This window comes from Pygoscelis adeliae, unplaced genomic scaffold (assembly GCF_000699105.1).
Source record: "Pygoscelis adeliae isolate BGI_AS28 unplaced genomic scaffold, ASM69910v1 Scaffold389, whole genome shotgun sequence".
Classification (NCBI taxonomy): domain Eukaryota; kingdom Metazoa; phylum Chordata; class Aves; order Sphenisciformes; family Spheniscidae; genus Pygoscelis; species Pygoscelis adeliae.
In genome coordinates, this window is record NW_008825568.1 from 198,114 (window position 1) to 225,846 (window position 27,733).

The window sequence follows — 27,733 nt, forward strand, 5'->3', positions numbered from 1 at the left end:
GTACCAGGCTGTCATCAGTCTCTCAGCTCCCAGGATAGGGGTGAAAGTCTCATAGTCACAGCCTTGTCCCCGTGGCTGCCAACTCACAACTCTTGCTGCAGCCACATTTCAGTGCAAGGGTTCAATAGAAAAGCCAAGCCGCATGTCTTCAGCAGACACAATACACCAAACATGTTCAAAGCACTGAAAACTGAGTCTAAGTGTTGAGATGCGGATGGCAGACAGCTGTTATAGTTTCTGCTGCTGGTGTTAACCCTCCAACCACGCAACAGTCTTCAGACACCTCATTGCAACGTTCCCAAGCTCCAGTTAACTACATATCTAAATATCACCTAGTGTGCGATAAGACTTTCCCTTCCAGCAAAGTTTTTAGACATGTGTTGCATACACTAGTGATTTTAGGGAGAAAAAGGACTTTTTGTGTTGATTACAGAAGCATAGCCACTTTGAACTGTCAGCTTTGGGGCACCTAAACCTAAAAGGCAGCAGACTTAACAGCAGTGTTAATTTAACAGCAGTGTTCAGTTCAGTATAAAAGTCACTGATAGATTTAGCAGTTTTGAGTTTAAATTGAATCAAAATCAGGAAGTCTAAAAAGGCTCTAAATCTGCATTACTGAAATAAAGATTTTAATTTTTATAATCTTCATTTTGTAAGAGGAAAAATATGAGTTATTTCCACATCTTAGTGAATATAACCAGAGTATTTGGTTGGAACTTGGACAAACTATAGTTTTGAGGTAAGTTCTGGATGCTCACTTTAAAGGCTAATGAAAGTCAAACCCTTCAAAGACCTTTCACCTACGGGCATGATCTAATGTTCACTGTAATTATTAGAAGGATCTTATAATTCGTATACATATTTATTGATAGAGATGAGCAGCAGAAAATTTCCAGCAAACAAAAATGTTAAAAAACAAAAGGTATACAGAGACACTAAAAACCATCTAAGTTCCTTGAATAGGCTATGTTCTACCACAGCCCACCATTTTAGTGCAGAAATATTTTTCCAATAGGTATTCACAGATAACTTCCTGTTTATAATACATTTAAGTAATGGGAAAATGAAATTCTATCAAGCTTTCTAATATGCTTTCTCATTCTCCAATGAGTACAGAACACTCTTGTAAGCAATGGTTAAATCTTATACTTCCTTTTTGGCTTCTGTTTCAACAATAATGGGTTCATCTTCTGGCTCTGACAAAAGGGAGCTGGATTTGCTGGCTGGCTGTTGTGTAAGCATCCACTATACTGGAACTACACTAGGAGCAAGAAACAGGAAGAAACCAGTTGGTAAAACACAATCATAGGCTGGCAGGAAATCAGTGACTATTTGTCACTCCTTCCAAAGAGGAGGAAAACAGTTGGTGGCAGATATTCAGTACCATCAAGTATCCAGCAGAGAGGTTAAATCTCCTTTTCTCCATGCCGGGATACTCAGAGTTTTACTTCAATGTGGACCATGGCTACTTGGAGGGTCTGGTCCGAGGGTTCAAAGCCGGGATCTTGACAAGCGCGGACTATGTCAATTTAGCACAGTGCGAGACACTAGAAGGTAAGTCTGCTGCTTCATTCTATTTAGGAAGAAATACTGTTCCTTAGACCTTTGAAGAAGGGAAGGTAGAAGACTGAAGTATTGAGAGCTTATCTTAACAACCAGAGATAACCCTGATGTCCTTTGAAGAACTGTTCTCATATTTAAGTTAATAGCTTTCCATAGAAATTACCCTAGGGTTGTACAGACTGTGATTTGCAATGCAATCCAGATGATGGGATTTTCTAGTTTACCGATAAGGTTTGGAAATCTCATCCACAGAGTTCCTATGGAGATTGGTAACCTTCTCACAGATTTTAACCATGCTATAGAACTGTTCAAGTATAGAAGTTTCATATCATTTCAGCTGGATAAAATAGTTCCCAAAAACTTATTAAAAGCTTACCATTTGGCTCTGAGTTTCTCCATAAAAGGTATCATTTTAGTACTTTATTACTTCATGAGTTTTAGGGCAGTGGAGGACATTCTACTTACCAGGAAGAGAAAACTAGATTTCACAAAGATAAAACTGAACTATTCTCAAGCTTATTAAAAAAAAAAAAAAAAGCTTTTTTCAAGGTGACTTTGCCACAGTAATAAAGAAAACACACACTAGTTTCCAAAACAGTTTTCTGTGGCCAAGACTGGTCACAGCCTGATGAAGATGACTTGCACAAAGAATCATATGACATACCTCTCGACACTTGGCAGGAAAAAAATCACCTTTCTAAAGGAACCTGAAGTTTCTTTCCCTGACTCCAAAATAAAAGCTATGATTGTACACTGAGATAATTTCTATAAAATGCATTATATTAGATTAATTTGAAAAAGAAACAAGGAGAAATAATAAGCTCTCTCTCTTTTAAGCATTGGTTGCTTTGTGTATGCAGTAATGGATTTGGGGAAATGAGAATTGCAGAACCTGATGATTCCCATACACAATGGAGTTTTGAGGCTGTCAAAACTATTAATATAATAACAACATAAATCTGGGAAGGTTGCTTGCCATTCATCTTGCATATTAAAACAACTACATTTAAATAGATACATGCAGGTATTTACCTGTCAGCAGGATAAAGTTCCTCTCATAGTTAAAGAAGAGATTGTCAGTACAGTCAATGCGATCTAGAGACTATTCAACTGATCAAGTGCATGTACCTACTTCAGCTGATAAGCTGGAGAGCTGTATCAGCTCTCCATTTCATACAATGTCAGTTTAGACACACAGAACACATGTATACACTTACTCTGAGAACTGAAATCTATTCCTTATGTCAGCTGGACAAAATCAACAGTTTCTGTAGCCTGTTTGTACCAGCAGTTGTGATCTATGCAACTTAAAGACTCTACAGACACTCTTGATATTGTATATAATTGTTTAAGCCAAAAAGTCCTGCTCCATGAATATACAGACTTCAGAAAAAGCTAATAGAGCTTCAAACATCTATAAAAGACACAAAAGACAGAATGATGGAATTATTAAACCTTGCTCTTACTCCACTTGGCTCTGCAGAGGAACTCAATAAATGATGTCATCAAAGGCTCCATGAAGAAAAAAAACCCATAAAATCCTGGTTACTTCTGAATAAGATGAAAATACACAGCTTTAAATATTTTTAAAAACATACAAGATAAAAGAATTTCTCTCATCCTTCCCAGAAGAATACGTGCTCATGTTAAGTTAAGAATAGTTAAAAAAAACTATCTAAATTTTAAGTGCTTTTTTCAAGGTGACTTTGCCACAGTAATAAAGAAAACACACACTAGTTTCCAAAACAGTTTTCTGTGGCCAAGACTGGTCACAGCCTGATGAAGATGACTTGCACAAAGAATCATATGACATACCTCTCGACACTTGGCAGGAAAAAAATCACCTTTCTAAAGGAACCTGAAGTTTCTTTCCCTGACTCCAAAATAAAAGCTATGATTGTACACTGAGATAATTTCTATAAAATGCATTATATTAGATTAATTTGAAAAAGAAACAAGGAGAAATAATAAGCTCTCTCTCTTTTAAGCATTGGTTGCTTTGTGTATGCAGTAATGGATTTGGGGAAATGAGAATTGCAGAACCTGATGATTCCCATACACAATGGAGTTTTGAGGCTGTCAAAACTATTAATATAATAACAACATAAATCTGGGAAGGTTGCTTGCCATTCATCTTGCATATTAAAACAACTACATTTAAATAGATACATGCAGGTATTTACCTGTCAGCAGGATAAAGTTCCTCTCATAGTTAAAGAAGAGATTGTCAGTACAGTCAATGCGATCTAGAGACTATTCAACTGATCAAGTGCATGTACCTACTTCAGCTGATAAGCTGGAGAGCTGTATCAGCTCTCCATTTCATACAATGTCAGTTTAGACACACAGAACACATGTATACACTTACTCTGAGAACTGAAATCTATTCCTTATGTCAGCTGGACAAAATCAACAGTTTCTGTAGCCTGTTTGTACCAGCAGTTGTGATCTATGCAACTTAAAGACTCTACAGACACTCTTGATATTGTATATAATTGTTTAAGCCAAAAAGTCCTGCTCCATGAATATACAGACTTCAGAAAAAGCTAATAGAGCTTCAAACATCTATAAAAGACACAAAAGACAGAATGATGGAATTATTAAACCTTGCTCTTACTCCACTTGGCTCTGCAGAGGAACTCAATAAATGATGTCATCAAAGGCTCCATGAAGAAAAAAAACCCATAAAATCCTGGTTACTTCTGAATAAGATGAAAATACACAGCTTTAAATATTTTTAAAAACATACAAGATAAAAGAATTTCTCTCATCCTTCCCAGAAGAATACGTGCTCATGTTAAGTTAAGAATAGTTAAAAAAAACTATCTAAATTTTAAGTCATGCTACAAGAAAGCTATTTACAACCAGGAAGTAGTTTTCAAACATTTCTGAGATATATAAACCTTCAACATTATTAAGAGCATGCAGCAGATGGACAGATCACAATAGAGAGATAAAATCCTTTTCTAAGATTTATAGTAGAAAGAACAATGACTTTTTTATTTTTGAACCTCCTTCTTTCTAATGTTCATTCAATTTTAGAATGCAAAATATTTCAGCAACAGAAGCAGCAGCCTTCATCAACCCGCCTACAAGCACATCTCTACTACCCACTAACACTTCCCTTTTTTCTCTATTCAGCTACCTCTCTTTCTCCATTGTAACATTTTCTACTTCTTTTAGACAGCTAACAGATTCCCACCAGTTATCTACCAAATGTATTATTTATAATGAAAATATGAGAAGTATTGGATTTGTACACGAGGCTAAATACACTTATTTCTCTGCATATATATGATGCTGTAATATTGAACTTGCACCACGAGTGTAGAGTGCACCAAAAACACAGACCTTTACCTCTAATGTAAAAAATGGAGCTTTATGCATACATTGTATTTTGTTTCCAATTAAAAGATCCATCATGTGGATTTGTACAGTAGTACTATTGTGCTTGTCCAATAGTGCCTTCGGTTCATGTTTTCACATTAAAAGGTAATAAATTTACCCCATTCCGCATTCTGTGGCATAGCACCACACCACAAAAACTGACCTAAGTTAAAAATATTATAAATATGCTAAAACAAACAAGCAGAAACAAAATCAAAACAACCCCAAGTAACCCATAAATAGAATCAAAAAGATCTTTTAATTTCAAAGTGATTTTGATATCTCTAGAGGGGAAACCATAATGTCGGTACAGAAGAACCACAAGAAAAACTGTAGGTTAGTGCTTTAGATCTGCTTGATAATCAGAGTAAGTATAACAGTGAGAGGGAAAGAAAAAAAGGAGGATGCTAATTGACTTACGATACCACTGTGTCCTCTCAGTGCAGGGCCACACAGAGAGGAGGAGAGGCCTTCAGCTTAACTTAGACATCCTTTTGGGCTTGTTTGCATTATCATAATTTCCATGGAGCTACCTGTGGGCTGCCACACTGGCTGAAACCTCTGCAACACGGCATGCTACTAATTTGGCCCTATGTCATCATCTGTTTCAGGGGAATGGGATCCTCAGAAGAACCCTGCTGACAGTCTTTGAAGTAGAATATGTGGGGGCGTTAAATTCAGTGCTCTATTCTTTCTTTGCTTCCTTCTGTGATGGAAAGACTGCTGCTTTCTAGATGGGAGACTAGGTCACAGAAGGACAAACAGCCCAGCTCTGCTCCCACCAACATCACTGAAATAAGTTCACTTAACTTGTGTCGTGGTTTAACCTCAGTTGGCAACTAAGCACCACGCAGCCGGTCGCTCACTCCCCCCTCCCCCCCGATGGGATGGGGGAGAGAATTGGAAAAGCACAAGTGAGAAAAACTCGTGGGTTGAGATAAAAACAGTTTAATAATTGAAATAAAATGATAATGATAATAATATGATAATAGTAATAATACACAAAGCAAGTGATGCACAGTGCAATTGCTCACCACCCGCCGACAGATGCCCAGCCAGTCCCTGAGCAGCGGCCCCCGGGGCCAGCTTCCCCCAGTTTATGTACTGAGCATGACGTCACATGGTATGGAATGTCCCTTTGGCCAGTTTGGCTGTGCCCCCTCCCAGCTTCTTGTGCAGCTGCAGCCTTCTCAGTCGGTAGAGCATGGAAAACTAGAAAGTCCTTGGCCAGTGTAAGCATTACCTAGCAACAACTAAAACATCGGTGCCTTATCAATTTTGTTCCCATCCTAAATCCAAAGCACAGCACTGTACCAGCTACTAGGAAGGAAATTAACTCTATCCCTGCCAAAACCAGGACAACTTGCCAGAGCCAGGACACACCAGCATCTGGTGGCTGTAACTGAAAACTGGGGGTAGTTGGCTATCAAAGTGAGGAGTCAGACAAGACTCCAGCTGCTTGATGCCAAGAGACCAGGTTAATGCTTTGTTCAAGTTCTTGCAATATTCCTTCTTTCTGATCAGCATCATTCCTGTCTTAACTGCATTCATCTTAAACTAGTCTCCATCTGTGCATTAATTCCCTTTAGACATACTGTTGTTTGGTTGCTGTTCAACTGTGAGTAAAATCGTGTGATTTAAAATCCCATTATTTAAAGTCATACATTTCCTACATATGATTTTCCTGCATATAATTTTATGAGGAAATATATGATGCAGATGGATAGCAATAGTACTGACAGCTGAAATACAGGAATTTTCTTTCCTAGGGATCTGGTGGACATGCTGAAAAGCCCAGGGTCTTGTGTAGGTCTCCAAGAGCCCCTGAGAAAAGGAGCAGCATCACTAAAAAGTTTTGGTGAACACGAGTGTCTGAAGCCCCTGTAATGCTCAGCCATCTACTTCTGCCAGGTCATCAGGTCGCGTTACTAGTACAAGCATCTGACTGTGTTAGTCCCCAGGTCTTATTTATGCCAACAACCAAGAGAATATCATTTAAGACCAGCAGAGCAGTCTCTGAGCTGCACTGAACTCTGTCATGGTGTGAACTCTGATTATGACATTCCTGATTGATATTATATGGTATTGGAGCTTGTGGACGACTATTTTCTCAAATGTTTTGGCCAAGGCCATGAGATAGGGTTGAATATTGTTTCTTACATACAGTATGCATGCTGGCATTTATTAAACTGTTTAGAAGAAATACTTCTCTAAAGCAGGCTGTGGAAGTGACAGGGCCATAAATCCAATATTCCTGTGCATAGTATTTCATCCATAGCTTTTGAGAGCCAGGTGGGGCTATTTAATGTGTTATAGCTAATATTTTTCATGCCTTACGTTAGGGCATGGATTTTGAAGCCACTCAGTCAATAAGAGAACTGAGGAAGGTAACACAGTCTTGTCAAACTATTGTCAACCCTTTGGGGTTGGTTTCTGTTCATCTCATGATGGTGTTAAACACACTTCAGAATGGTCAGTACTTGAGGCTGATATTTGGGTTTTGCAGTCTGCTTTAGGAACTAAACCTCTGAAAACCACTGTGTTCGGAATGCATTTACAGAGTGTGACTCAGGGTAGATATCAGTGGTTGATCTGAAAAGGAATTGAGGAAAGCTGGAATTCAGCTCTCTGCATGTAATACAGTAGCATTATCTAATCCCACCGTATGCCAGGTATTTTTACCTTCTTTGCAATAAAAAGAGAAAGCAAAAATTGGTTTTCACAAGAAATGTAGATGTGATATGAAAATATTAGTGATTTTTTTAAAAGTTGGTCTCACATATTTAGACTCATTTCTGGGCATAATTCAGCATTTTTATTCATCTCTTAATCTTTCTTACCTTTCTCTCTTTCTTGAATTAAGTGGTTTTCTTTTTTCATATTTGGATTCTCTTTCTTCTTCCTACATGGAAGCCTGTACTGAAACTATGACTATTTCCTAGTATCTGGCTCTGACCATTGAAAGACCAATTTCCCCTGCCGCCTTCTGTCAACAGCTTTGTGACAACCTATATAATTTTAAGAAGCAATTAGTTTACATTGCTAGCATAAGTTCAGTCTATTGCAGGAAGAGCTAGAGAAATGCTAACAGTTCCAGAGAGCTAGCTGAGTAAGGCTGTCCATCCAAGAGTCTGTTGATGTAATTGCTAAAATGAGCTCGAGTGGCAGCTAAACTGCATAGAAAACTCTGAGGGTTATCTATCTCAGTAAGTTAGAGTGCTAGACGTAGGAGTTTGAATTTGCAATGTGCTAGTTTTTTGCTTTAAGTCTCAGTGTAGGCAACCTTATTGCACACGAAGAAAGTATAAACATGGGGAAAGAGAAAAAAAAAAGAGTAGCTACTATACCGATAAATGCACACCTTGCTAACTGCATATTAACTTCCCTTACAGGTACACCTTTTTTCAGTCAGTGGGAGTGTTGCTGTCCTTTTCCCAAAATACTACTTCAGATTTTATCTGGAAATCTAATCATTATGAATGTCCAAACCATATAACATTATCCCAGTCTATAATTTACAGTAGTTTTAATATAGCCTTTGAACATAATTATGCAATATAGCAGGGGCTTTTCTAAAAGGAAATGTTAAACTGCTTTGAACACTAAGAACTGATTCAAATCCTTACTTTTGCCTCGTGGTGGAAAATGGCTAGCAGAGGAAATTTGTCAAATGAATTCTTTGATATTACAAAAGCTTCTTTCAACTTTGTTGTCTAATCAACTTATTTTCCTCAGTTATCAAGGTCAGGAGCTCAGACAGAACATGTCACGATAACCCAAGTTTCTGGAACAGCTTCTTAGGATCTGGTAGTAGCAGCCATAAACCAGACAAAGCCAAACCAGAAATGCTAAGAGACTGTAACCGTGCCCTTTCAAGTGCTCCACTGCAGAAGCCATTTGGAGCCCAGAATGTCAGGCAAGATGTGTTCTCTCCTCTTCTTTAGGCAGCCTGATAACATAAGATTATAGTCTTACCTGAGATTTAAATGTTTCATATGAAAATTTAAGATCTTAACAAAGTTAAAGGATTATTCCTATTGATGCATAACAGTCCATAGGAATGCAGGAGAGAAAACAACTGACACATTATAATGGTGCAAGAGTGGTGCCCTGAATAAATCAGAGAAATCAAAACGTTGAACAAACCTGATTGGGAAGGGGCTTGGAACAGCAGTAATTAACATTGTGCCTGGTGCGGCTGGAAACTAAAGTTGCCAGTGAAACTTCTGACAAAGGTGTAAATTATTTGTGCTTTCCTGTGGCACGCTGGTCTTACTGGTAGAAGGCAGTACAAATTTGCAGTAGTTATGCATTTATTCTATGTGAAATCTATGGCAAAACCTTTTCAGTAGAGTATGATCAGAGCCTTAATATGAAAATATGTTAAAATTGAACATTTTAAAAGTTTTTTGATTTGGTTTGTAGACAATATAATGACAGTTTATTCTCATGATCTTCCTTTAATCTAATTTCAGATCTGAAGTTACATCTACAGACTACAGACTATGGCAACTTCTTGGCTAACGAAACTGGCCCTCTCACTATTTCCACCATCGATGATAAACTGAAAGCAAAACTACTCACGGAATTTCATTACTTTAGAAACCATGCTTTTGAACCACTTGCCACTTTTCTGAATTTTATCACGTAAGTAATGTTACCACATAGCTTACCACATAGACTCAAAGCAAAAACACAGCTCTAAGTTGAAACAGTGTAAATGCATTGTACTTGAATTTCTATTAAGTTTCAAAAATAGCAAAATTACTTTTATACTGCAACATTTACATACTTTATTTGTTAATATAAGTTCTGACTATATATATATGAAGAGCTGTTGTGTTTGCAACTACTTATTTTAAAGAACACAAGCAGATTTTTTCTGTGTACAGTGGCAGGAGGAGTGGTAGAGATTGAGAAAAATGGTTATAATTTTCAAACATCGTTTAAGTCAGAGAACCTGCAAAACTGAAGTTTGTGGGGGTGACTCATGCAAGATTAGCAATTTCATGATGTACAGGGCAGTGATTTAATGCCTAGGCATGTGGCAAGTTCTAGACTTTTTTTAAAGGGGGAAAGACAACACATCATACACCTGCCATACTTTTTATACCATTTGAACATTAAAGCCAGAAAAACTTTATGTTGTGTATAGCACGATACTTAGATCCTAGTAGCTCTTTTAAAAAGTACAAGTGCTGTTCGATGCCAGATGGAGAGAAAGTTCTGATCTCAATACAGTTCTAAACAGATAAAACTTGTCAATGAATGGCTTAAACAACATTAAGAACAAGGATCTGATTTATAACAGTATAACATGGATTAGTGAAATGTCAGCAGGATATTTTACCTAACTATTTACTCCCCTTGATCTTATCTTTTTAATATATTAAAACAAGAACACTAGATTATTCAGCTTACTTTTAAGGAGTATTTTTATCATAACAGCAAAATAAAGTATCATTATTCTTTTTTGTTTGTTTGTTTTGGGTCAAGCGTAGCTGACCAGTTTTAGGTGAACATATCAACAGGATCTTAAAGAGTGCCCTAGGACAGTTGTGACCTGAGGCATGCAATGTTTAACTTTTTTTTAGAGAAATAGAAGTGAAATGAAAATTATGGCAGTTCTTTTCTCACACTGATTGACATGCATGTGTACATGTGTTTGTGCAATCTCTGCACACTGATGTTTTTTAATAACGGAGACACTACTTTAAGATATTTAACACAATTATTAAATCATTGAACTACATTTCACCAGGTCCCTGAGCCACCTCCCAGATTACGGGTGAGATCATATTAATCCCTATATGTCTCTAGCTGTGTTCTGAATCAACAATGCAAGCTGAAGACTGGCAGCCTTGTTATAAGCATCCCAAGGGAATAGCGTTCACATTTCCAAGTCACTGACAAAACTCTTATCAGCCTCTCTGAGAGTAAAACTAGTAAGAAGCTGATAGAAAACTACTGAAAAGAAAACTTTTAGCAATAAAGAAGAAATCTATGAGAACCTGTTCTTAGTTTCCTCATGGGAGGATGTTTAAAGCTGAGTGAGAAGAAAGCCCTAAGATTGGTCCATCTGCATGGACTCTGCAGTTTTAGTGCTGAGATTCCCACGTGCTTCTCTGTCCAGATGGTGTATTTGAAATAACAAAATCCCAAACTAGAGAAGCTGCTAGCTTGGGTGATTTACTTTTTGATACCACTCATTGTCACTTGTTATAGTGAATCTACATTTCACAGCTGTTATGCTTATCATATTCATGTTTCAGTTTCTCCTTCTTTAAAAGTGTCTCTTTCCCAAACTCAGTCGTGTTTAAAATTAATACTGTGTGTTACCTACTTGTTATTTAAAAACTTCTATTTGTTTTTGATAAATGAGACATTGATACAGAGTGAACATACAAACCTGCAAATACTGTGGTAGTTTCTGACTTTAGTATTATTACAAATTTGCAAAAATCTTGGGTTTGTATATTTTCAAAGGAAAATTCATTATAAAGTTCATTTCTTTTACTTTTTCTTTCAAATACAGATACAGCTACATGATTGACAACGTAATTCTTTTAATAACTGGCACATTACATCAGCGGCCCATAGCTGAACTTGTTCCCAAGTGCCATCCACTGGGGAGTTTTGAGCAAATGGAAGCGGTCAGCATTGCCTCAAACCCCACTGAGCTGTTCAATGCAATTTTGGTTGACACACCATTAGGTAGGAACCCTAAATTATTTCTTATTTGCTTCTTGAAACTACTCATCCTGTATTCTTAAGAATATCTCAGATGGAGTGGCATGTTTTCCACTGGATATGCTGTGTTTTGGTAACACAAAACATAAAGTGTGGATCAAGTACTTCTGAAGTGGTGTTCAGGACATTTTCTAGTAACATTTATTAACAGCTTCTATATCAACCTTGGGTAGCAGACACAAAGAAAACATGCTACTCAAGAAGTGTAATGGATATCTTTTATACCCAAAGTAGCCACTGATTCAGAGCATCTAGAATTTTATTTCAACACCTGCATCTATAATTAAAAAAGTAAGATGAAATCTTGCCTATCCCTCACTAAGGATCAAGAAGCAGACAGTTACTAATAAATATTAGATGTTGTGGTAGAACCTAGATTCCCTCTTGGGATTTGGGCATGGTTCAAACACAGAGAAAATCCCTATTTTGAAGAACTAAATCTAAAAGCAAAACAGAGTGAGGCTTGGGAACGTTGCATTCTGAAATTGGGATAAAACTCCGCTCAATGTGCTGCAGCAGCCAACATGAACAAACACAAACTAACCAGCTGTGGGGCACTGCTGGGAAGGGTACTGAGAATAAGATGGAACTGGATGGATTTGAACATATATGAAACCACTGTGTGCCCTCATCTGGAGTGCTGTGAGTGGATTTGGGTTCTGCTTCACAAGAAGGTGTGGTGGGTTGGCCCCAGCCAGCAGCCCATCCCACCCAGCCACTCGCTCAACCCCTACCCCCAGCACAATGAGGGGAGAAAATGGGGGTGGGGGGGAAGGAGCTTGTGGGTTGAGATCACCTACCAAGTACTGTTGCAGGCAAAAAAAGATTCAACTTGGGGAAAATTAACTTGATTTACTGTTTATTAATACTAATATATTTAATTACTGATTCAGGCATTAGGAAATAAACAAACAGAAAGAAACAAAGAATTACACATTTAGGGAAAACACCTTTCCTCCCCCCTTCCCCACTCCTTTGCTCCAGGCTCCTCTCCTTTGCCCCCTTTTTATCACTGCAGGTTACACTCAATCTCTTCGGAGAGGCAATGAGCGGCACAAGGAGTGGGGGGAGTTTACAGTCAGTACGTGGTGGTTTCTCTCTGCTGCTCCTTCCTCCTCACGCTTATCCTCTGCTCTGGCGTGGTCTCTCCGTGGGCTGCAGCTCCTGTCAGGAGTATCTGCTCCAGCGCAGGTCTTCCACAGGCAGCAGGGAGTACCTGCTCCAGCACCACGGAGCGACTCCTCCTCCTTCTCTGACCTTGGTGTTTCTCAAAATTTTTTTCCCTCCTCCTCTCTACAACCTGCGGTTTTTGCCCTTTCTTAAAGATATTTTCCCAGAAGCACAACCAGCTTGGCTGAGGGGCTCAGCTGTGCCCTGCCGTGGGTCTGCTGGAGCCAGCTGGAATCGGCTGTGTGCGGCACGGGCCCCGGCCCCCCCTCACAGAGGCTGCCCCTGCAGCCCCCAACTGCCAACACTTGGGCACCGACACCCCATACAGTGAAATCAGAGAAGGTACAGAGCAGGACAGCTAAAATGAACAAGGGGATAGTGCTGTCGTGTGTGGACAGACTAAAAAGGCTGGACTGCAATGTGGAGAGAACAAGGCTAAAGAGAGATATGGACAATGTTTACGAAGTCCTGAGGGCAGTGGTTTGTCCACAGTGAGCTGCAAACTGTTGCTTACCAAATCTTTTCGAAGACAAAATCCCAGCAGAAAACCAGTTTTAAAACAGGTAAAAAAAAACTTTTTTTTTTTTTTTTTTTTACATAGCTGGTAGTAAATTTCTGGATTTTTTTTGCTAAACAAGTTTGTACAAGCAGAGAGTAGTATCAGATTTTTAAAAAGATGGGACAAATTATCGGGCAATGGATCTACAGAGAGATACTAAAGGCAACTGTCAGGGATACATGCTCTAATATTGTTCATCCAATAACTGGATGCTGAGAGAGTATGAAAGGAGAAGATCACAAAACACTGCCAGGCTCACATGCTCTCTTTAAATACCATCTCCCATTGCCACTGTCTGAGACAACACTCTCTGTCAGGCAGCACTGGTCTGTCCCACTGACATAGCTTAGGAAGAGTGAGGGATTGGCATACTTTTGTTGATTATGAATACAATATTTTTAAGCAATCCAGCTGCACAAATGAACTTCATCGTCTGTCTCCCTGTTCAAAAGCTTGCTCTTTAGCCAGTTCTGCAGAGGACCTGGAAGCACAGATGGTCAAGGTCAAAGTTTGTGCTCCTTACTAGTTGTAACCTGTTGCCTTTCCCCCACTACAGGCATACCCAAAGAGGAAGAGGGAAAATAGGAAAGAGGATTCTCCTTAACAGTTGCGGAATACGTGCATGATTTAAGACAAAATTATCTGTCATGTTCCTCACTAGAAAATCTCCCCAATGCCCAAACCATATACTTCAGAGAAGATTAGGGCTTTCATGAGCATTTCTCATCTGATTCTCTCTGGAGATGTGGACTCTGGCTGTGGCACTGATTGATTCCCTTCTCAGCAGATTCTCATTAAAAAGGAGGGAGTAGGAGGATAAGGGGAAAATCAAGAGTATTTCTCTTCCTCTCTGTTATATCACTCTTGTACAACAGAAACCTCAGATCCTTACTCACACATTGGTGAATGGCAATAGACGAGATGCATATGATCAGCATGTAGATTTATGCTGCAATATAATAAACTCTGCTTTCAGCTGCTTTCTTTCAAGATTGCTTGTCTGAAAATGACCTGGATGAAATGAACATTGAAATAATGCGCAACAAACTGTACAAGGCAAGTTCTTGCAACATAATGATAATACCTGGGGGTTTTCAAAGTGTCCCAGAAAAGGAGGTCAGTATCATTAACCCTGTTTTATGGATGGGGAAACAGAAGCATGGTGAGATAAAGCAAGCTGTCTAAGGTCACCTGGTTGATGACAAGTCCAGGAATCAAATCCAGCTCCTTTCACTTCTACTCCACTGTTTGGAGAGTTTTCAAATTTTAGGTCTGCATCCAAATTCTAATTTAATATCTCATTAATGACAATGCTTTAGGTGTCAGGCTAATATCCAGATCCATTTGTTTATGAATAACTCAGTTATCCACCGAATGCCACAGAACTGTTAGCTCCTAAGTGAGCCTAGACAGGCTTTTAGTTAACATTTATTTTTATTTATAAAAGGTAGATTTGATTTGAAAAGGTCTAATTGCTTTGAGACTAGTTTGTTTTTTTTTTTTTTTTTTTTACTTAAGGGTTTTGCATCCTTTTCTTCCTTTTTAAATTATCTTTAGCATTGCTACAGCACACTGCTGTAAGGATATGCATCTAACATGTGCCTTGCATTTTCAAAGTACTTTACAAATATTAGCACACAGGTCAATTCTTAGGATGGTCTCTGTAAAGGCTATACATATTTCATTCCGTTAATGGTTCCTCCTGGCACATTCTCTCCAAATTCTTTGTTATCTTTTTTTCACAGTGGATGCCCCAGACTGCAGGAAGTATTCTTACAGTGACCTGATTGCACTAAGGGGAAAGACAAAAATTCTTCTGTTTGTCTTACAAATGATATTTATAAATTCCCAAGCCAATATTTGATTCTTAAATTTTCTGCTACTTCCTCTCATTCAAAACAACATCAGTTATGCCCAAGTATTTTAATTCTTTCACAGTACTACTAAACTAGACACTCTTTTTCCATTTGATAACACACAGATTTGATTCTTATAACCTGTGTGGATAACCATACATTTACACTTATTAAATCTATTTTTTTGGTTTTTCTTCTCACTCTTCTAAGTATCAGGGGGATCATTCTACAAACACTTCTAAATTATTAATATATCCTGTCCCCTCTGCTTCAGCTGTCAACGTGATCAATTATGTTTCAGTTCTACTATCAGATAGCACTATAGAGAACCTAATGCATAATCCCATGCAGCAGATCCCCCTTGAAATGTCTCTACTTAAAATTCACTTAATTGCATAGTTAGTGACAGCTTCTTTTAACAAGATTGTGTGAAGTTGCAGCAAATGCATTTTGATAACATAAACATTCCCCAAGATAGTATTTTGGGGGATGGAGAGGCAGGGGGAACAGCATCTCTGAGATATTTAGGGTCCTTCCTGCACAGGTATTTTGAAATGTGTGCGAAGGCCAGAAACCTTAATAGACCAGAGCGCCCGGCAGACCAGTATTACAGAAGCTTTGTTCGCTGTTCTGTCCTAATCCAGGGTTTAGGGTAGAGCAGTAGGGATTAGTTTGTGTATCCTCATAGTGCTGGCCCAACAGCCGTGGCACATTCCCAAATCCCCTCCTCCACACTACAAATGCAGAGTTTCCTTCAGCCATCTGCTTATTATGCAGTGGAAGCTCAATGAAGCTCAAGAAGTTCCTTCTTTAGAGAGCAAAGAAAACATAATATTTGTCCTATAACAATTTTAAAAAACATTTGAACCCATATTGTAATAACAAGACATTTGCATTTTAATATTTCAACTTTCAGTCCAGCAAAGTAATTAAACACATACTTGAATTTAAATTCCTAAGTAGAATTATCAAAGTTAAAGCAAGTATTTAAAAATGAGGTTTATGACTATGTGCTGTACTGGTCCAGGTCTTACGTAGCATTTAAAATATTTCTCTTCTTCTTTCATGTAGTCTTATCTTGAGGCATTCTATAAGTTTTGTGAAAAACAAGGTGGTACTACAGCAGAAATCATGAGACCTATTCTTGAGGTAAGAAATATTCAGTCTTCGTTCATGAAAGTACTCCATAATGTTTTCGTAATTAGGTTACTCTGTTTTTCCTGTTCCTTCTCCATTTGCAAAGTTATTTGTCAAATGTTTGCTTCTCCTCTGAATAACTGTTTTTCTAAGATGTAATGAAGACTTTACTCTAGGATGACTTTTACCTCTTGACTAGAGAAGCAGCTAGTCCATTACCAGGGAGGAGTTAGCTTCAGTTAATATTTTTCTATAACAGAGAGCAGAACAGAATAAATGGTTCACTAATCTCAAACTGTTGCCCCTTAACATTTTTCTGTATTATGTAGAAAACCCAAAAAATTGGATTATTCTTACACCTCCTAGCTCAAAATTAAATTTGGGATAGCTAAGGTCTGGCATTACTGTATATTTACTAATCAATATTCTTTAAGCTTCATGGCACTATTATGTTTGTTTACTCTTCTATTAAAATTAATGGTTCAAGTTAGAGTTGAGTGACCTTTGGAACTAGGGTTATACAGAAAAGTCCAACATTACATGTGTTATTTTTGTCTCAACTCAGAAAAGTTTAATATTTATTTTTTCCATGGCATACATACAAAATTCCTAATGTCCTCCTCCCCAAAGGATACCTGCAGCATAGTGAATGATATTTTTATATCTGTTATTGTAATAAAAGATGCAGAAATTCCTAAAATTGAGTTCTCAGCATTGAGCTCCATTTTTTTTGTCACATAGTTTATCACAGTTCTTTGCAGCGTTTGAGAGCCAGATCACCTATTTGCTTCCAGGAGTCTTTTTTTCTGGATAAGCAAAACTTACACTCTAGAAACTGACTGAACAAAATTCACTGAGCTCTGATGACATCACACTAAAAGTTTGCATTATAGGAGAGAGATGATAACCCTGGGAGCTCACCCCTGAAGGTAGAATGAGCCTAAATGAAATCTTAAGAAGCAATGTCCTCAAAGGGAATGCAATTTCATATTTTATTTAACTAGGTCATAACGTTTCAGTTTATGTTCTAAAGAAAATATTCTTAATCAAGTTAAATTGACCAGAAATTAAGTATTTTGAGTATTCTTTTCTGAAAAATAAAAATCAAGAGATTGGCTGGCAGAGGTAAAGACATTTTCCACAGTTGATTCAGATTTTTCAGAAAGTTCATTTTTAGCTAGAAATTCATGCTGAGAGCAGGTTACTTACCAACATTAGTTTAAGCATGTTGTAAAACTCTCTTTATACCAGTTGTATAAGTTTGGTCTGTGATAAGCATCTTTAAAATCCCTATCTAATGTCAATCAGCTAGGAGGATAAACTTTTCTGTAGATTTCCTTTTCTATAACATTCTAATAATCTGAAGACACACATAGAGCAGATTGCTAATGGTTGAATTCACAAAAAGCCAAAGTTTAATTATTCAAAAGAATAGTTGCTATTTATTCTGTAATCTTATATGTAAGACTACCAACCTGACCCTATCAGAATGAGGCTGAGGTATTTAGCTCCTGAACTCCTTGACCACCAGTCACGGTGCCAACCTTCCACATTAAAAGTACTGATGATCCCTCTTCCACCATGGACAACAAATGTGGCATGTTTAACCCTGCATCTGGCAAGAAACTGCAGGACTGCACTGCAGCTAGTCCTGTGCCTGTTATTAGGGCCCCATGCTAATTTTCAAGTAGCAGACACGTTACTTCAGTTTCCCATATGGATAGTAAAGCACTTAGGAAATGGTCATCCTGTGACTCCACCTCTGCCTGCAGCAATCAAATGGCCCAGGTCACCAAATAACTGCCTCATGGCCTTACTCACTATGGAGAACCTCATGCGCCAATAATTTGATGAACTGAGAGGTCTGTGTGGTTGGGACTGGTCCTGCAAATTTTCTCAAACCGGGAGCCACAGAGCTAGGCCCCAAACCTGCTAGCATTAGTTGCAATTGCATCTGAGCATGCTTTTTTCCCAATAAAATATTACAAATCTAACAGCTCGATTCTACGTGGCTCTAACAAGTTAAAAAACCAAAGCATTTGTCCTTCCAAAACAGTTTCACTAGGGCTGATATGCCTGTTTGTATTAATAAGGCAAGTGAAATTTGGCCCTGTTATTCATTAGCTAGAAGTCTTTTCAAGCACACTTATTTTCTTCTCATTATTTCTCTATTGTTTATTCATTTTCCTTACTCTGAAGTCAGTGCCAGAGGGTAGCTGGGTCCCTGTTACAGTGTGTTCCAGTACACAGGAGTAAGATCTATGAATATGTGCTTAACTGCTAAAGTTGTAGAACTGTGTTGCAACTGCAGTCTTATTATTCAACAGAAAAGAGTACCTTTCTGCTTAAAACTGTTCAAAAATTCAGAGCATAAGAAATTTTGCAAGCTGCCTAAAATGTGCGTATACTGTATATGCTTAACTTGGAACATTTTCCTGCATAATCCCTGCAATTAGCAAGGCCTCTGCTGTTCTTACAAGAAAGTAAGTAATAAAGGAAAGAAATAAAACCATAGTCAATTTAGATCTCAAGACAGACAAATAGATTTAAATCAGGCAGAACTGAGTAAGATTATTTTTATTTACCATTACATTTTTAATTCATATTGTAAGAATGGTAAGTGAAATTTTGCCTTGTACAAAAGAACAATCTGAGATCTAGACATTAGAATGACTCTCAGTCTACTGCTGCAGGGAAAATACAGATACTACAGGCATCTAAACGTGGCAGAAGAAATATAGCCTTTGATTCTATGCGTTAAAAATTAACTTATTTGAAATACTTGAAAACTTTAACTTGGCAAGTAAACAGCCCCCTCCACCTTATTAAAGTATAGTTTGAAATATGTGCATTCAGAAACTTCTTTTTTTTCCCCAGAATTTCCTTTCAACCTTTACTCTCAACAGCACTCTGAGTTACCCCAGAACAGTGCTATTGATTCTTGGTCATTTCCTGTATTATTATTATTATTATTTATAAGAGTATTATTTCATAACTTCAGAAGGGTGCGTGAGGAGATTTTTTATTGTCAACATCTGGGTAACTAAGTAGGGAAACGAGGAAGTAGCAGAGATGATATTTTCAGTACAAAAATCACAGAATAAAAGCTGTGCTTGCAAAACTGTTTGATTTTTCTAGTTAAAATTTAACAAGTATTTGCAAATAAGGATCTACAATTTTTAAAATAAGGTATGTTTCTAATGCTCTGAAGTCCACTTTTTTTTTTTAAGTTTCCATAGTTTAGCTTACTGAAAAAAACCCCATATCTCCACTTTAATTTAGAATGCGATCTCTAATAACACCTCTTTATTCTTTGTTTTGCATATTAAGTTTGAGGCAGACAGACGTGCCTTTATCATCACCATTAATTCATTTGGCACTGAGCTGAGTAAAGATGACCGAGAGAAGCTGTACCCAACCTGTGGAAAACTGTATCCAGAAGGCTTACACCTGTTGGCCAATGCAGATGACTACGAGCAAGTGAAGTGTGTTGCAGATTACTATGCAGTATGTAATCTAATTTCTTAAAACAAAAAGCCAAAGTACAAATACTTAACTTCTCTTGATGTCAGCAAAATTTTAAAGAGTATTCACGTAAGTTAAAAGCATTTTTGAGAGAGAAAAAAATTAGCAAAGATACAAAAGATCCCATAAAGAAGTATATGGAATCAAAGGCCCTTGATATGAAGACATAAGATATATTATTACCTTAGTGCAATACAAAGTTCCTCTTACAGTGACGTTTAAATAAGTCCCAATCACATTCTAGTAAACAAAACTCTTCCTACTTCATTAACCCTCCCCAAATTGAGTTTCACTTCACAGTTGCTGCCTCCAAGATTTTGGAGCAAAAGCATGTGTCATTTTAAAATGAGCTGACCAAACAATTCATGTCACAGATGAGTGCAAACCTGATTTATTGCTAGTGTGCCATAAAAATGCCCTTCTCTAAATCACTGATTGAATCAAAGAAGTAGATGAAGTTGTTAACACCGATGCGACTAGTGCCGTTATTAAAGATGAACCAATATGCAACACTTGCTGTAAGAATTAACTGTGGTACTCTGACTACCTATAATTTTTAAGCTACCTTCAAGTAGGTAGACCAAACAAAATGATGTGTGGTCTACTGCTTTTTCTACAGAAGAAACAAAGCTGGAGATGCACATCTGTTCCTGTGCATAAGCAGAATGTTAGAAGCATGTGTCACCATGTCAACGTGGTACAGAGCAAGTCTATTCATGTGATGGTGGGATATTTAGATGAATTTGGGAACCATTGCACTAGACCTATACTGCACTGCTACTTTATAGGAAAAACAAAAAGAATACACAGAGAAGCAAATTACACAGAAATGTAACACATAAGAAATGAAGTCAAATAAATCTGTGCAGAACATTCCAGGATGACATATCAGACTAATGGATTTAGACACAATATTAACACAGATAAAGCAAATCCAGCTGACTACTGGAAATAAAATGAGCAGCGATGTGAGGATCAGAGTTCAGGGTTTTGGCTCCATTTTCAGCTCTGGCTCTGATGGATACTATTTGTACAAGACATTGAGTGCTCTCTGTCCAAAGGAGTGAAAGGTCATGTGTCATTCTACAATAAGCCTCTTTTAGTGCCTTCAGTAAATTATTTTAAGTTGTAGGAAATGACAGTAAGAAATACAAGAACAAATGTGATTTTTCTTTCTTTTGCTGACTATATGCTTTTAACTTTTGATTTATGTAGAACTGTAATCTATACATGAGTTCTTCTATACAGAAAGATTACTTAACGTAGATTAATAAATAAAGTAATGTAAGGTATCTGTGCTGCACAGAACGTAAAAGTACTTTGTTTCCATTGGGTGGTTGTCTGTGCTTTTAGGAATACAAGGCTGTGTTTGAAGGTGTAGGGAGTGGCACTAGAGAAAAGACACTGGAAGACGCATTTTTTGAGCATGAGGTAAGAGCTTCTAACCTTAAAATATCAAAATGAATGTTATCCACCTGGAAAAACATTTAAAACAAGAATGAGGTACTAGGCTTTTGATTCTGCATCATTCAGCTTTGTATTGAAGAACACAGTATTTCTATGGCTGTCAACATGTGGCTGAATTAAAATAGAAGGATTTACCTTCTAAAATAAATCCCAGGACATTCTTCTGAAGACTAGCTATAGAACTGTCAACCCTGATAGCCTGTCCAAAAGCCATCTCATATAAACCGCTTAATGAAATTTCTTTTGAATAGTCTACTGAAGAAGGTATTTCACCACTGTCCTTTACTTACCTGTAATGTTGCTGTAGTCTATTGCCAAAACTAATCCAGAGATGACATTTCAATTATATTTATACTCAAGAGACTCCTAAATATAGTCATGGTTGCAAAGTCACATAGAAATCTTGGTCATAAAAGCTACCATATAAAAATCATGTTTGCCGCCTTTAATATTTTATCATAACACTTGTTTCACCTTTTCTACAGGTAAAGCTGAATGTGCTTGCGTTCAACAACCAGTTTCATTTTGGAGTGTTTTATGCCTATGTAAAGTTAAAGGAACAAGAATGCAGGAATATTGTATGGATTGCTGAATGCATTTCTCAGAGACACAGAACCAAAATTAACAACTACATTCCAATTTTCTAAATCTGAGAATTTATAATCCTACAATACCTGAAAAGATGCATTATTTCACAGAAAAGAAAAATCTTATTTCAAAAGTTAACTCTGTTATCAGATGTTTTAAATTGTATTACTGATCCTCCTTATATACAGCAGTGTAAGAAAAAGTAATGTAATTAGAGATATAAGTACTTTATACAGAAATATTAATGGGCTTATTCATAGTTTCTATTGGTAGATTTGTTTCCCACTGTGCCCATTTGAATTTAATTGATCAATAAAAACTCCCTGCAAGGTCTTACATACATATTCTTTCTCTTTTGTGGAAGCAAGCTTTCTATCAATGACATTTGAAAAGCTCTTTAATGGCTTAATTTTGAATTAATGGTTTTCTCAAAGGGCCAACTAAACCACTACTTCTATCTTACACTTATGGTCTTCTTCATGGCATACAAGATTGTATGACGGTCTTAACAGACAAGGAAGAGAGAAACTTTAGGGTTACTCTGAGGTTCCCCTTAAGGAATCTCAAGAGAGAGCTTCCTGAACTTTTCTAACTGTGAGACCTCTCTGCGGCTAAATGTAAATAAGTAATTTCATTTTCATGAAAGTGTTTTCAGTTATTCCTTTACAGTCACATGAGGAGCACCATAAGTGTCAAACAACAGGTGTCTGATCTACTCCACAGAAATACAAGTATCTCCTCCCAGCACACCAAAGACACTGTCTTCATGTATGCACTAAGGAAGATTATGAAACATGAATGAAAATACCAGCCAAGTCTGTATCAGTTTTACATCAGACACAAACAACACCAGCTCTGAGCTATTTGAAGACCTGGCTAAGATCAGTAACTAAAAATAGAGCGAACAGTTGAAGCCAGATTGTAGCAAGACAAGATTAATTCTGCTGAAGAAAAAGGAAGGATTTTGAAAGCCGTATCAACATCCTGCCTTCCTACTCTATTCAAAATATTTGCCCTCTTATCTTTGAAACAGGCCATACCTTGATTTTCTGCATAACTTCTTAGTTTCAGGCTGCACAACAGCAAATCTCAATCTTCAGCTGACTATGCCTCCACTAATATGATACAGAAATAAAATCCATTTCCTGATGAGTAGACAGAAAAATAAAATATATCTGATGTCAACACCGCAGAGTTATGGAAAACATTCAGGCATCATGGTTTTAAGAACTGAGATATAATATATCTCCCTATATAATATATACAAGTGCACATACATACATACATTAAGAAATAGAAAACGTTACCATTTTTATAGCTAAAAACACAGTTCCTAAATTGTAAACGCAACGAAAGGGTTATATCCCAGAACATCTCATAGTGATTTAATAGAGAATTGAGAAGATTTTTAATATTTTGCTTTATTGTGAATCACAGAGAACCTTACATTATTACTTTAAAAAATACTTTCAGAGAGTTTCCTTTAGAAATAATTTAGTAGGAATTTAGAAAAATTGACTAAAAAGAAATAAGTGTATAAGAAGATAATACAAATCTTATCTCTATATTGAGGCTTGTTTAGTAGATCTAGCAATTCAAAAGCAAAAAAAAAAAAAAAAAAAAAAAAAAAAAAAAAACCGAACTGTAAGATTTGTGGATTGCAATTTCATTTTGGCATGTGTAGTTGCTTCCTTGCAGTGCTTTTACTATCTTGCATTTCTTAATTTGTATTTCCCAGTCTAATCTGTGACCAGCGCTTTCCAGTTCACACCTGTATTGCAAACTATGTCACAAACTATATCACAAGCTGCAATGAAGAAAGTAATAGGGCTACATTCTCTCAAATTTGCATTTTTTAATATTTTTTAGTAAGCAGAAGAATAACAAAGTCAACTGGTCTGGGACACAGAAGCTGAATTCATACAATTCAGCACAGTGCATGAATACTTTTTCAGTACTGATAAATCAAACCTCCCTAAAAAAAAAAAAAAAAAAAAAAAGAAAAAAGAAACCGAACTGTAAGATTTGTGGATTGCAATTTCATTTTGGCATGTGTAGTTGCTTCCTTGCAGTGCTTTTACTATCTTGCATTTCTTAATTTGTATTTCCCAGTCTAATCTGTGACCAGCGCTTTCCAGTTCACACCTGTATTGCAAACTATGTCACAAACTATATCACAAGCTGCAATGAAGAAAGTAATAGGGCTACATTCTCTCAAATTTGCATTTTTTAATATTTTTTAGTAAGCAGAAGAATAACAAAGTCAACTGGTCTGGGACACAGAAGCTGAATTCATACAATTCAGCACAGTGCATGAATACTTTTTCAGTACTGATAAATCAAACCTCCCTACTTGAACAAAACAAATCAGCTGGCTTTCTGCCAAGAATTTTCTGAAGTGATTTGAAGGGGAAAGAATCTGCTCTCCACCCTAAATCATTCTGTGCCAGGGAAGATACGCAGCTGCTGTTGCTACAGTCTGCGGCTACTGTTGGCTCAGAAAGAAATGAGCAGGAATTGCAGCTTACATGATTGTGTTGTCAGCAGAACTGGTCTTTAGACTATGGAAAGGACAGCACCAGTGTTGATTGATGCTTTTTTCAAAACAACTTTCCAGATATTTGCTAAGTAAGGACAGGATGTACTAGGCGTCATCTATATTCAATTTAAGAATAAGCAAGAGAAGCAACAGACTAAGAAAAGAATTAGGACTTTAAAGTTATAAGTCTTCAAACACCTAGCTTTTTCTATAGATAATATAATTTACATCACTCTTGTTAGTAAATTACTCTTCATGCTGGTGTATATATATATACACAAATAAAAAAAAAAAGGTCATATATCATCTCCACCAAAATGTTATAGTTGTGTAGTGGAAGTGCAGATCACTGAATCACTACTACAAGCATCATTAACTTCTTAATGATAATGTCAATGTGTAGGATAGGGGAACATGAGGCAATGAGCTACTTTTCTTGTTCTTCCTTATATCTTTCAAACAACAGGAACTTGTGTTCACACTCTTAAATGGCTAAGCCTATCCAGTCAAATTTGTTCAATATGATTACACTGACTATGCCCCTTTGCCTTTGTCTTCAATGAGAGATGAAGAGCAGGACCAGGAATGAGCTTCTGGTGAGCTCTGAGAGCTGTGAATCTTTCTTTCCCATCATTTGCTGTAGCTCAGGCTTGAAGTGCTTGCCATCTGCTCACAAACAGCTGAGCAGCACTGAACTGTAGATGGGCTGGGCTGCAGTGTTTGAAGCACTTCCCATGGCCAATCCCTCCTTCCTGCACAAATGACAATTTGTGTCCACGTTAGGAATTGAAGATTTATAGGATGAATCTCATCAGAGTGTGGTCCTAAGACTAGCTCTGGACTCACAGTCAGTTGACAACAGTAGATTCTCTTATTCTGGTTCTATCAATTACAGCATGACTTTCAGGTAACACGAAAAACAATCCAATACCATACTTGGCTTACTCTGCACATTTATGGATATTAAAGCTAATATTGTGTAACTTAACTTTCTTTCATACATGACAATATGATGCTTTCTGTTTTTAATTTAGGTTAAACCATGACAACTAAGTATACCTAAATTACAGAATATATTTACACTTCAACAACTCTACTTAAGACCAAACAGCAGATCCAAAGTATGTGAATGGAGTGATAACTGGCCATCATTTGGATTTCCATCAGAATTATAAAGCTGTTAGCATGAAGATTACTATAACAGTTTAAACAAGAGATAAGACAAAGTCCAATGATGTGCCAGACAACTGGATTGCTTTACCAAAGAGTGGAGAAATGGGGTAATATAAATCACAGAAAAAAGACATGATAAATGGCAATAATATCTACCAGGCAGTTAAAACAGTTTACATTACTTCCAGTCACTGACAATCCTATCTTAGCGTGCAAGCCAGAAAAATGAACGCCCTATTTTCTATTAGTTTGGAGCTTCTCCAGGAGTAAAAAGAAGAAAAACTAATTGCTTTGAAAGTATGCAACAGGTAACTGCAATAAATATAAGTCACAAGCCTACCGACAGGTGCCATTTTTATAGCATAACTCATCCGTTAAAATGAAACTTTAAAGTTCTGAGTCTTTTGGAAGATACAGGTCTTAAAAATTATTAAAAAGTACAGTCTTGTAAGGTGATTATAGCAGAATTTCTGTTTAAGATTTTTTTTTTTACTCTGTCTTTGCAATTATTGTCTGCCATCAGATGACATACCCAGGGGTGGCTCTCACCCTTGCGCATGGTGGAATCTGTTGTCACCAGCATTTTAAAAAGCTTACTGAAATCTTGTTTTGCAGTTTTAATACTGACACATAGCAGTGGCATAATGCAGTGAAGTTTAAGAGGAAAATATCATACAAAACAGTATAGGTTATTTATTATCAAGAAAATACTAACAAGGTGAAACTAATTCTTATATTTTTGAAATGGAAGAAAATGGTAATTTCCACACAAAGGACCTTACAACTTTGTCATATGTGCATCTTCACACTCAGCCCAACTTGCTACATGTTCATCTCTGTCAGCCTTGGGACAGCCAGTGAAACCCTCACTGATTTCTGTTGTGCAGGCACAGGGATACAGGGAACTCGGCAATGCTTTTAAGCATTACTTAACAAAAATATAATCTATGGATTATGTGTTCTAACTTGCTACTTATAACATGGAACAGCAACTCAGACCGAGCTTGAAAAGGAGCAGGTAGAAGTTGCAAGGTCCTTGATAAGGTAATGGCCATATTTTCTTGTTTTCCAATCTAGAGAAACTAAATATTCTTATCTCATTAGTATTATATTGAAAATGTATATACTGTTTTTCTTTTGTGCCATATTGTTCTCCTAAACTTGTGTTTTGTTATATGCACATGCATATGCACACACACACACACATGCATCGACTACAAAATTTTCTATTTAGTCACACACCAGCTAGAAATAGTGAGCCAACACTGGGTAAATCAATCTAGAACAAATTAAAAAATGTTGCTTCACAACACTTTTTTTCCAGTGAAAATGTAAGGAACAATTAAAACATTTGAAGGATCTGTAGTAAAATCCATTAAAGTCAAATAAAGCAAAGGAAACTCTTTTTTGCCTTTTCAACTAAACTGATTTAGATCACCGGTTCTTCGAGAAAAAGACCACATTGTCATCATACCATACAGCACAAGAGGCAAATGAGAGCACTCAAATAATTACCGGCCTGATCCAAGCTCATAAAAATTCTTTATACCTTTATACTTCAGTCAAGTTCAGCGGAGCCCTATAGTACTGTTGTTTACAACCTCTGACTGTATTAACCAAAAAACCCAAACAAGCTCGAGTATGGCAGAGTTTGGGGACAAAAGCTGTGCCTTATCTGGACAAGCCAAGAAACAAAGACAAGGAGGCCACATATTCTCTGCCTTTAGTAAGGAAATTTTAAAAATTCAAAAAGCTGAAATTATTCTTGTAAAAAGTCTCCCCCCTCAACCAGAGCTTCGACGGAAAGGGCTTAATGAAATATATATATATTTTAGCAAAGATAGGATTGAACCATCATAACTGTTACAAAACCGAAGTGTTTTATCTATCATCTGTTACATGAAGAGGGAGTACTAACACTGCTACAAATGTGCAGAAGCCAAAGGAGCCAAAATAAAACAGATGAAGTTTATTTATAGCAAATATTATGACTTTCATAGATGTATGAAAACCAAAAAC

The 27,733-nt window shown here is 37.0% G+C and overlaps 1 protein-coding gene across 1 annotated transcript; it reads left to right on the top strand.

Moving 5' to 3' along the window:
* Window positions 1-1,358: 1,358 nt before the first annotated feature.
* Window positions 1,359-22,343, top strand: ATP6V0D2 (ATPase, H+ transporting, lysosomal 38kDa, V0 subunit d2). Its single transcript, XM_009332519.1, has 8 exons — window positions 1,359-1,554; window positions 9,426-9,597; window positions 11,486-11,664; window positions 14,406-14,485; window positions 16,357-16,434; window positions 19,753-19,929; window positions 21,301-21,378; window positions 21,900-22,343. The coding sequence occupies exons 1-8, from the start codon at window positions 1,425-1,427 to the stop codon at window positions 22,059-22,061; spliced, it is 1,056 nt and encodes a 351-aa protein (XP_009330794.1). The 5' UTR covers window positions 1,359-1,424; the 3' UTR covers window positions 22,062-22,343.
* Window positions 22,344-27,733: the final 5,390 nt, after the last annotated feature.

Excerpts from the sequence above, each read along its gene's own strand:
- ATP6V0D2 (XM_009332519.1), top strand. The coding sequence starts at position 1,425 with ATGCCGGGATACTCAGAGTTTTACTTCAATGTGGACCATGGCTACTTG. Across the intron at positions 19,930-21,300 it reads GTGTTGCAGATTACTATGCA|GAATACAAGGCTGTGTTTGA; the intron begins GTATGTAATCTA and ends CTGTGCTTTTAG. Across the intron at positions 21,379-21,899 it reads ACGCATTTTTTGAGCATGAG|GTAAAGCTGAATGTGCTTGC; the intron begins GTAAGAGCTTCT and ends CCTTTTCTACAG.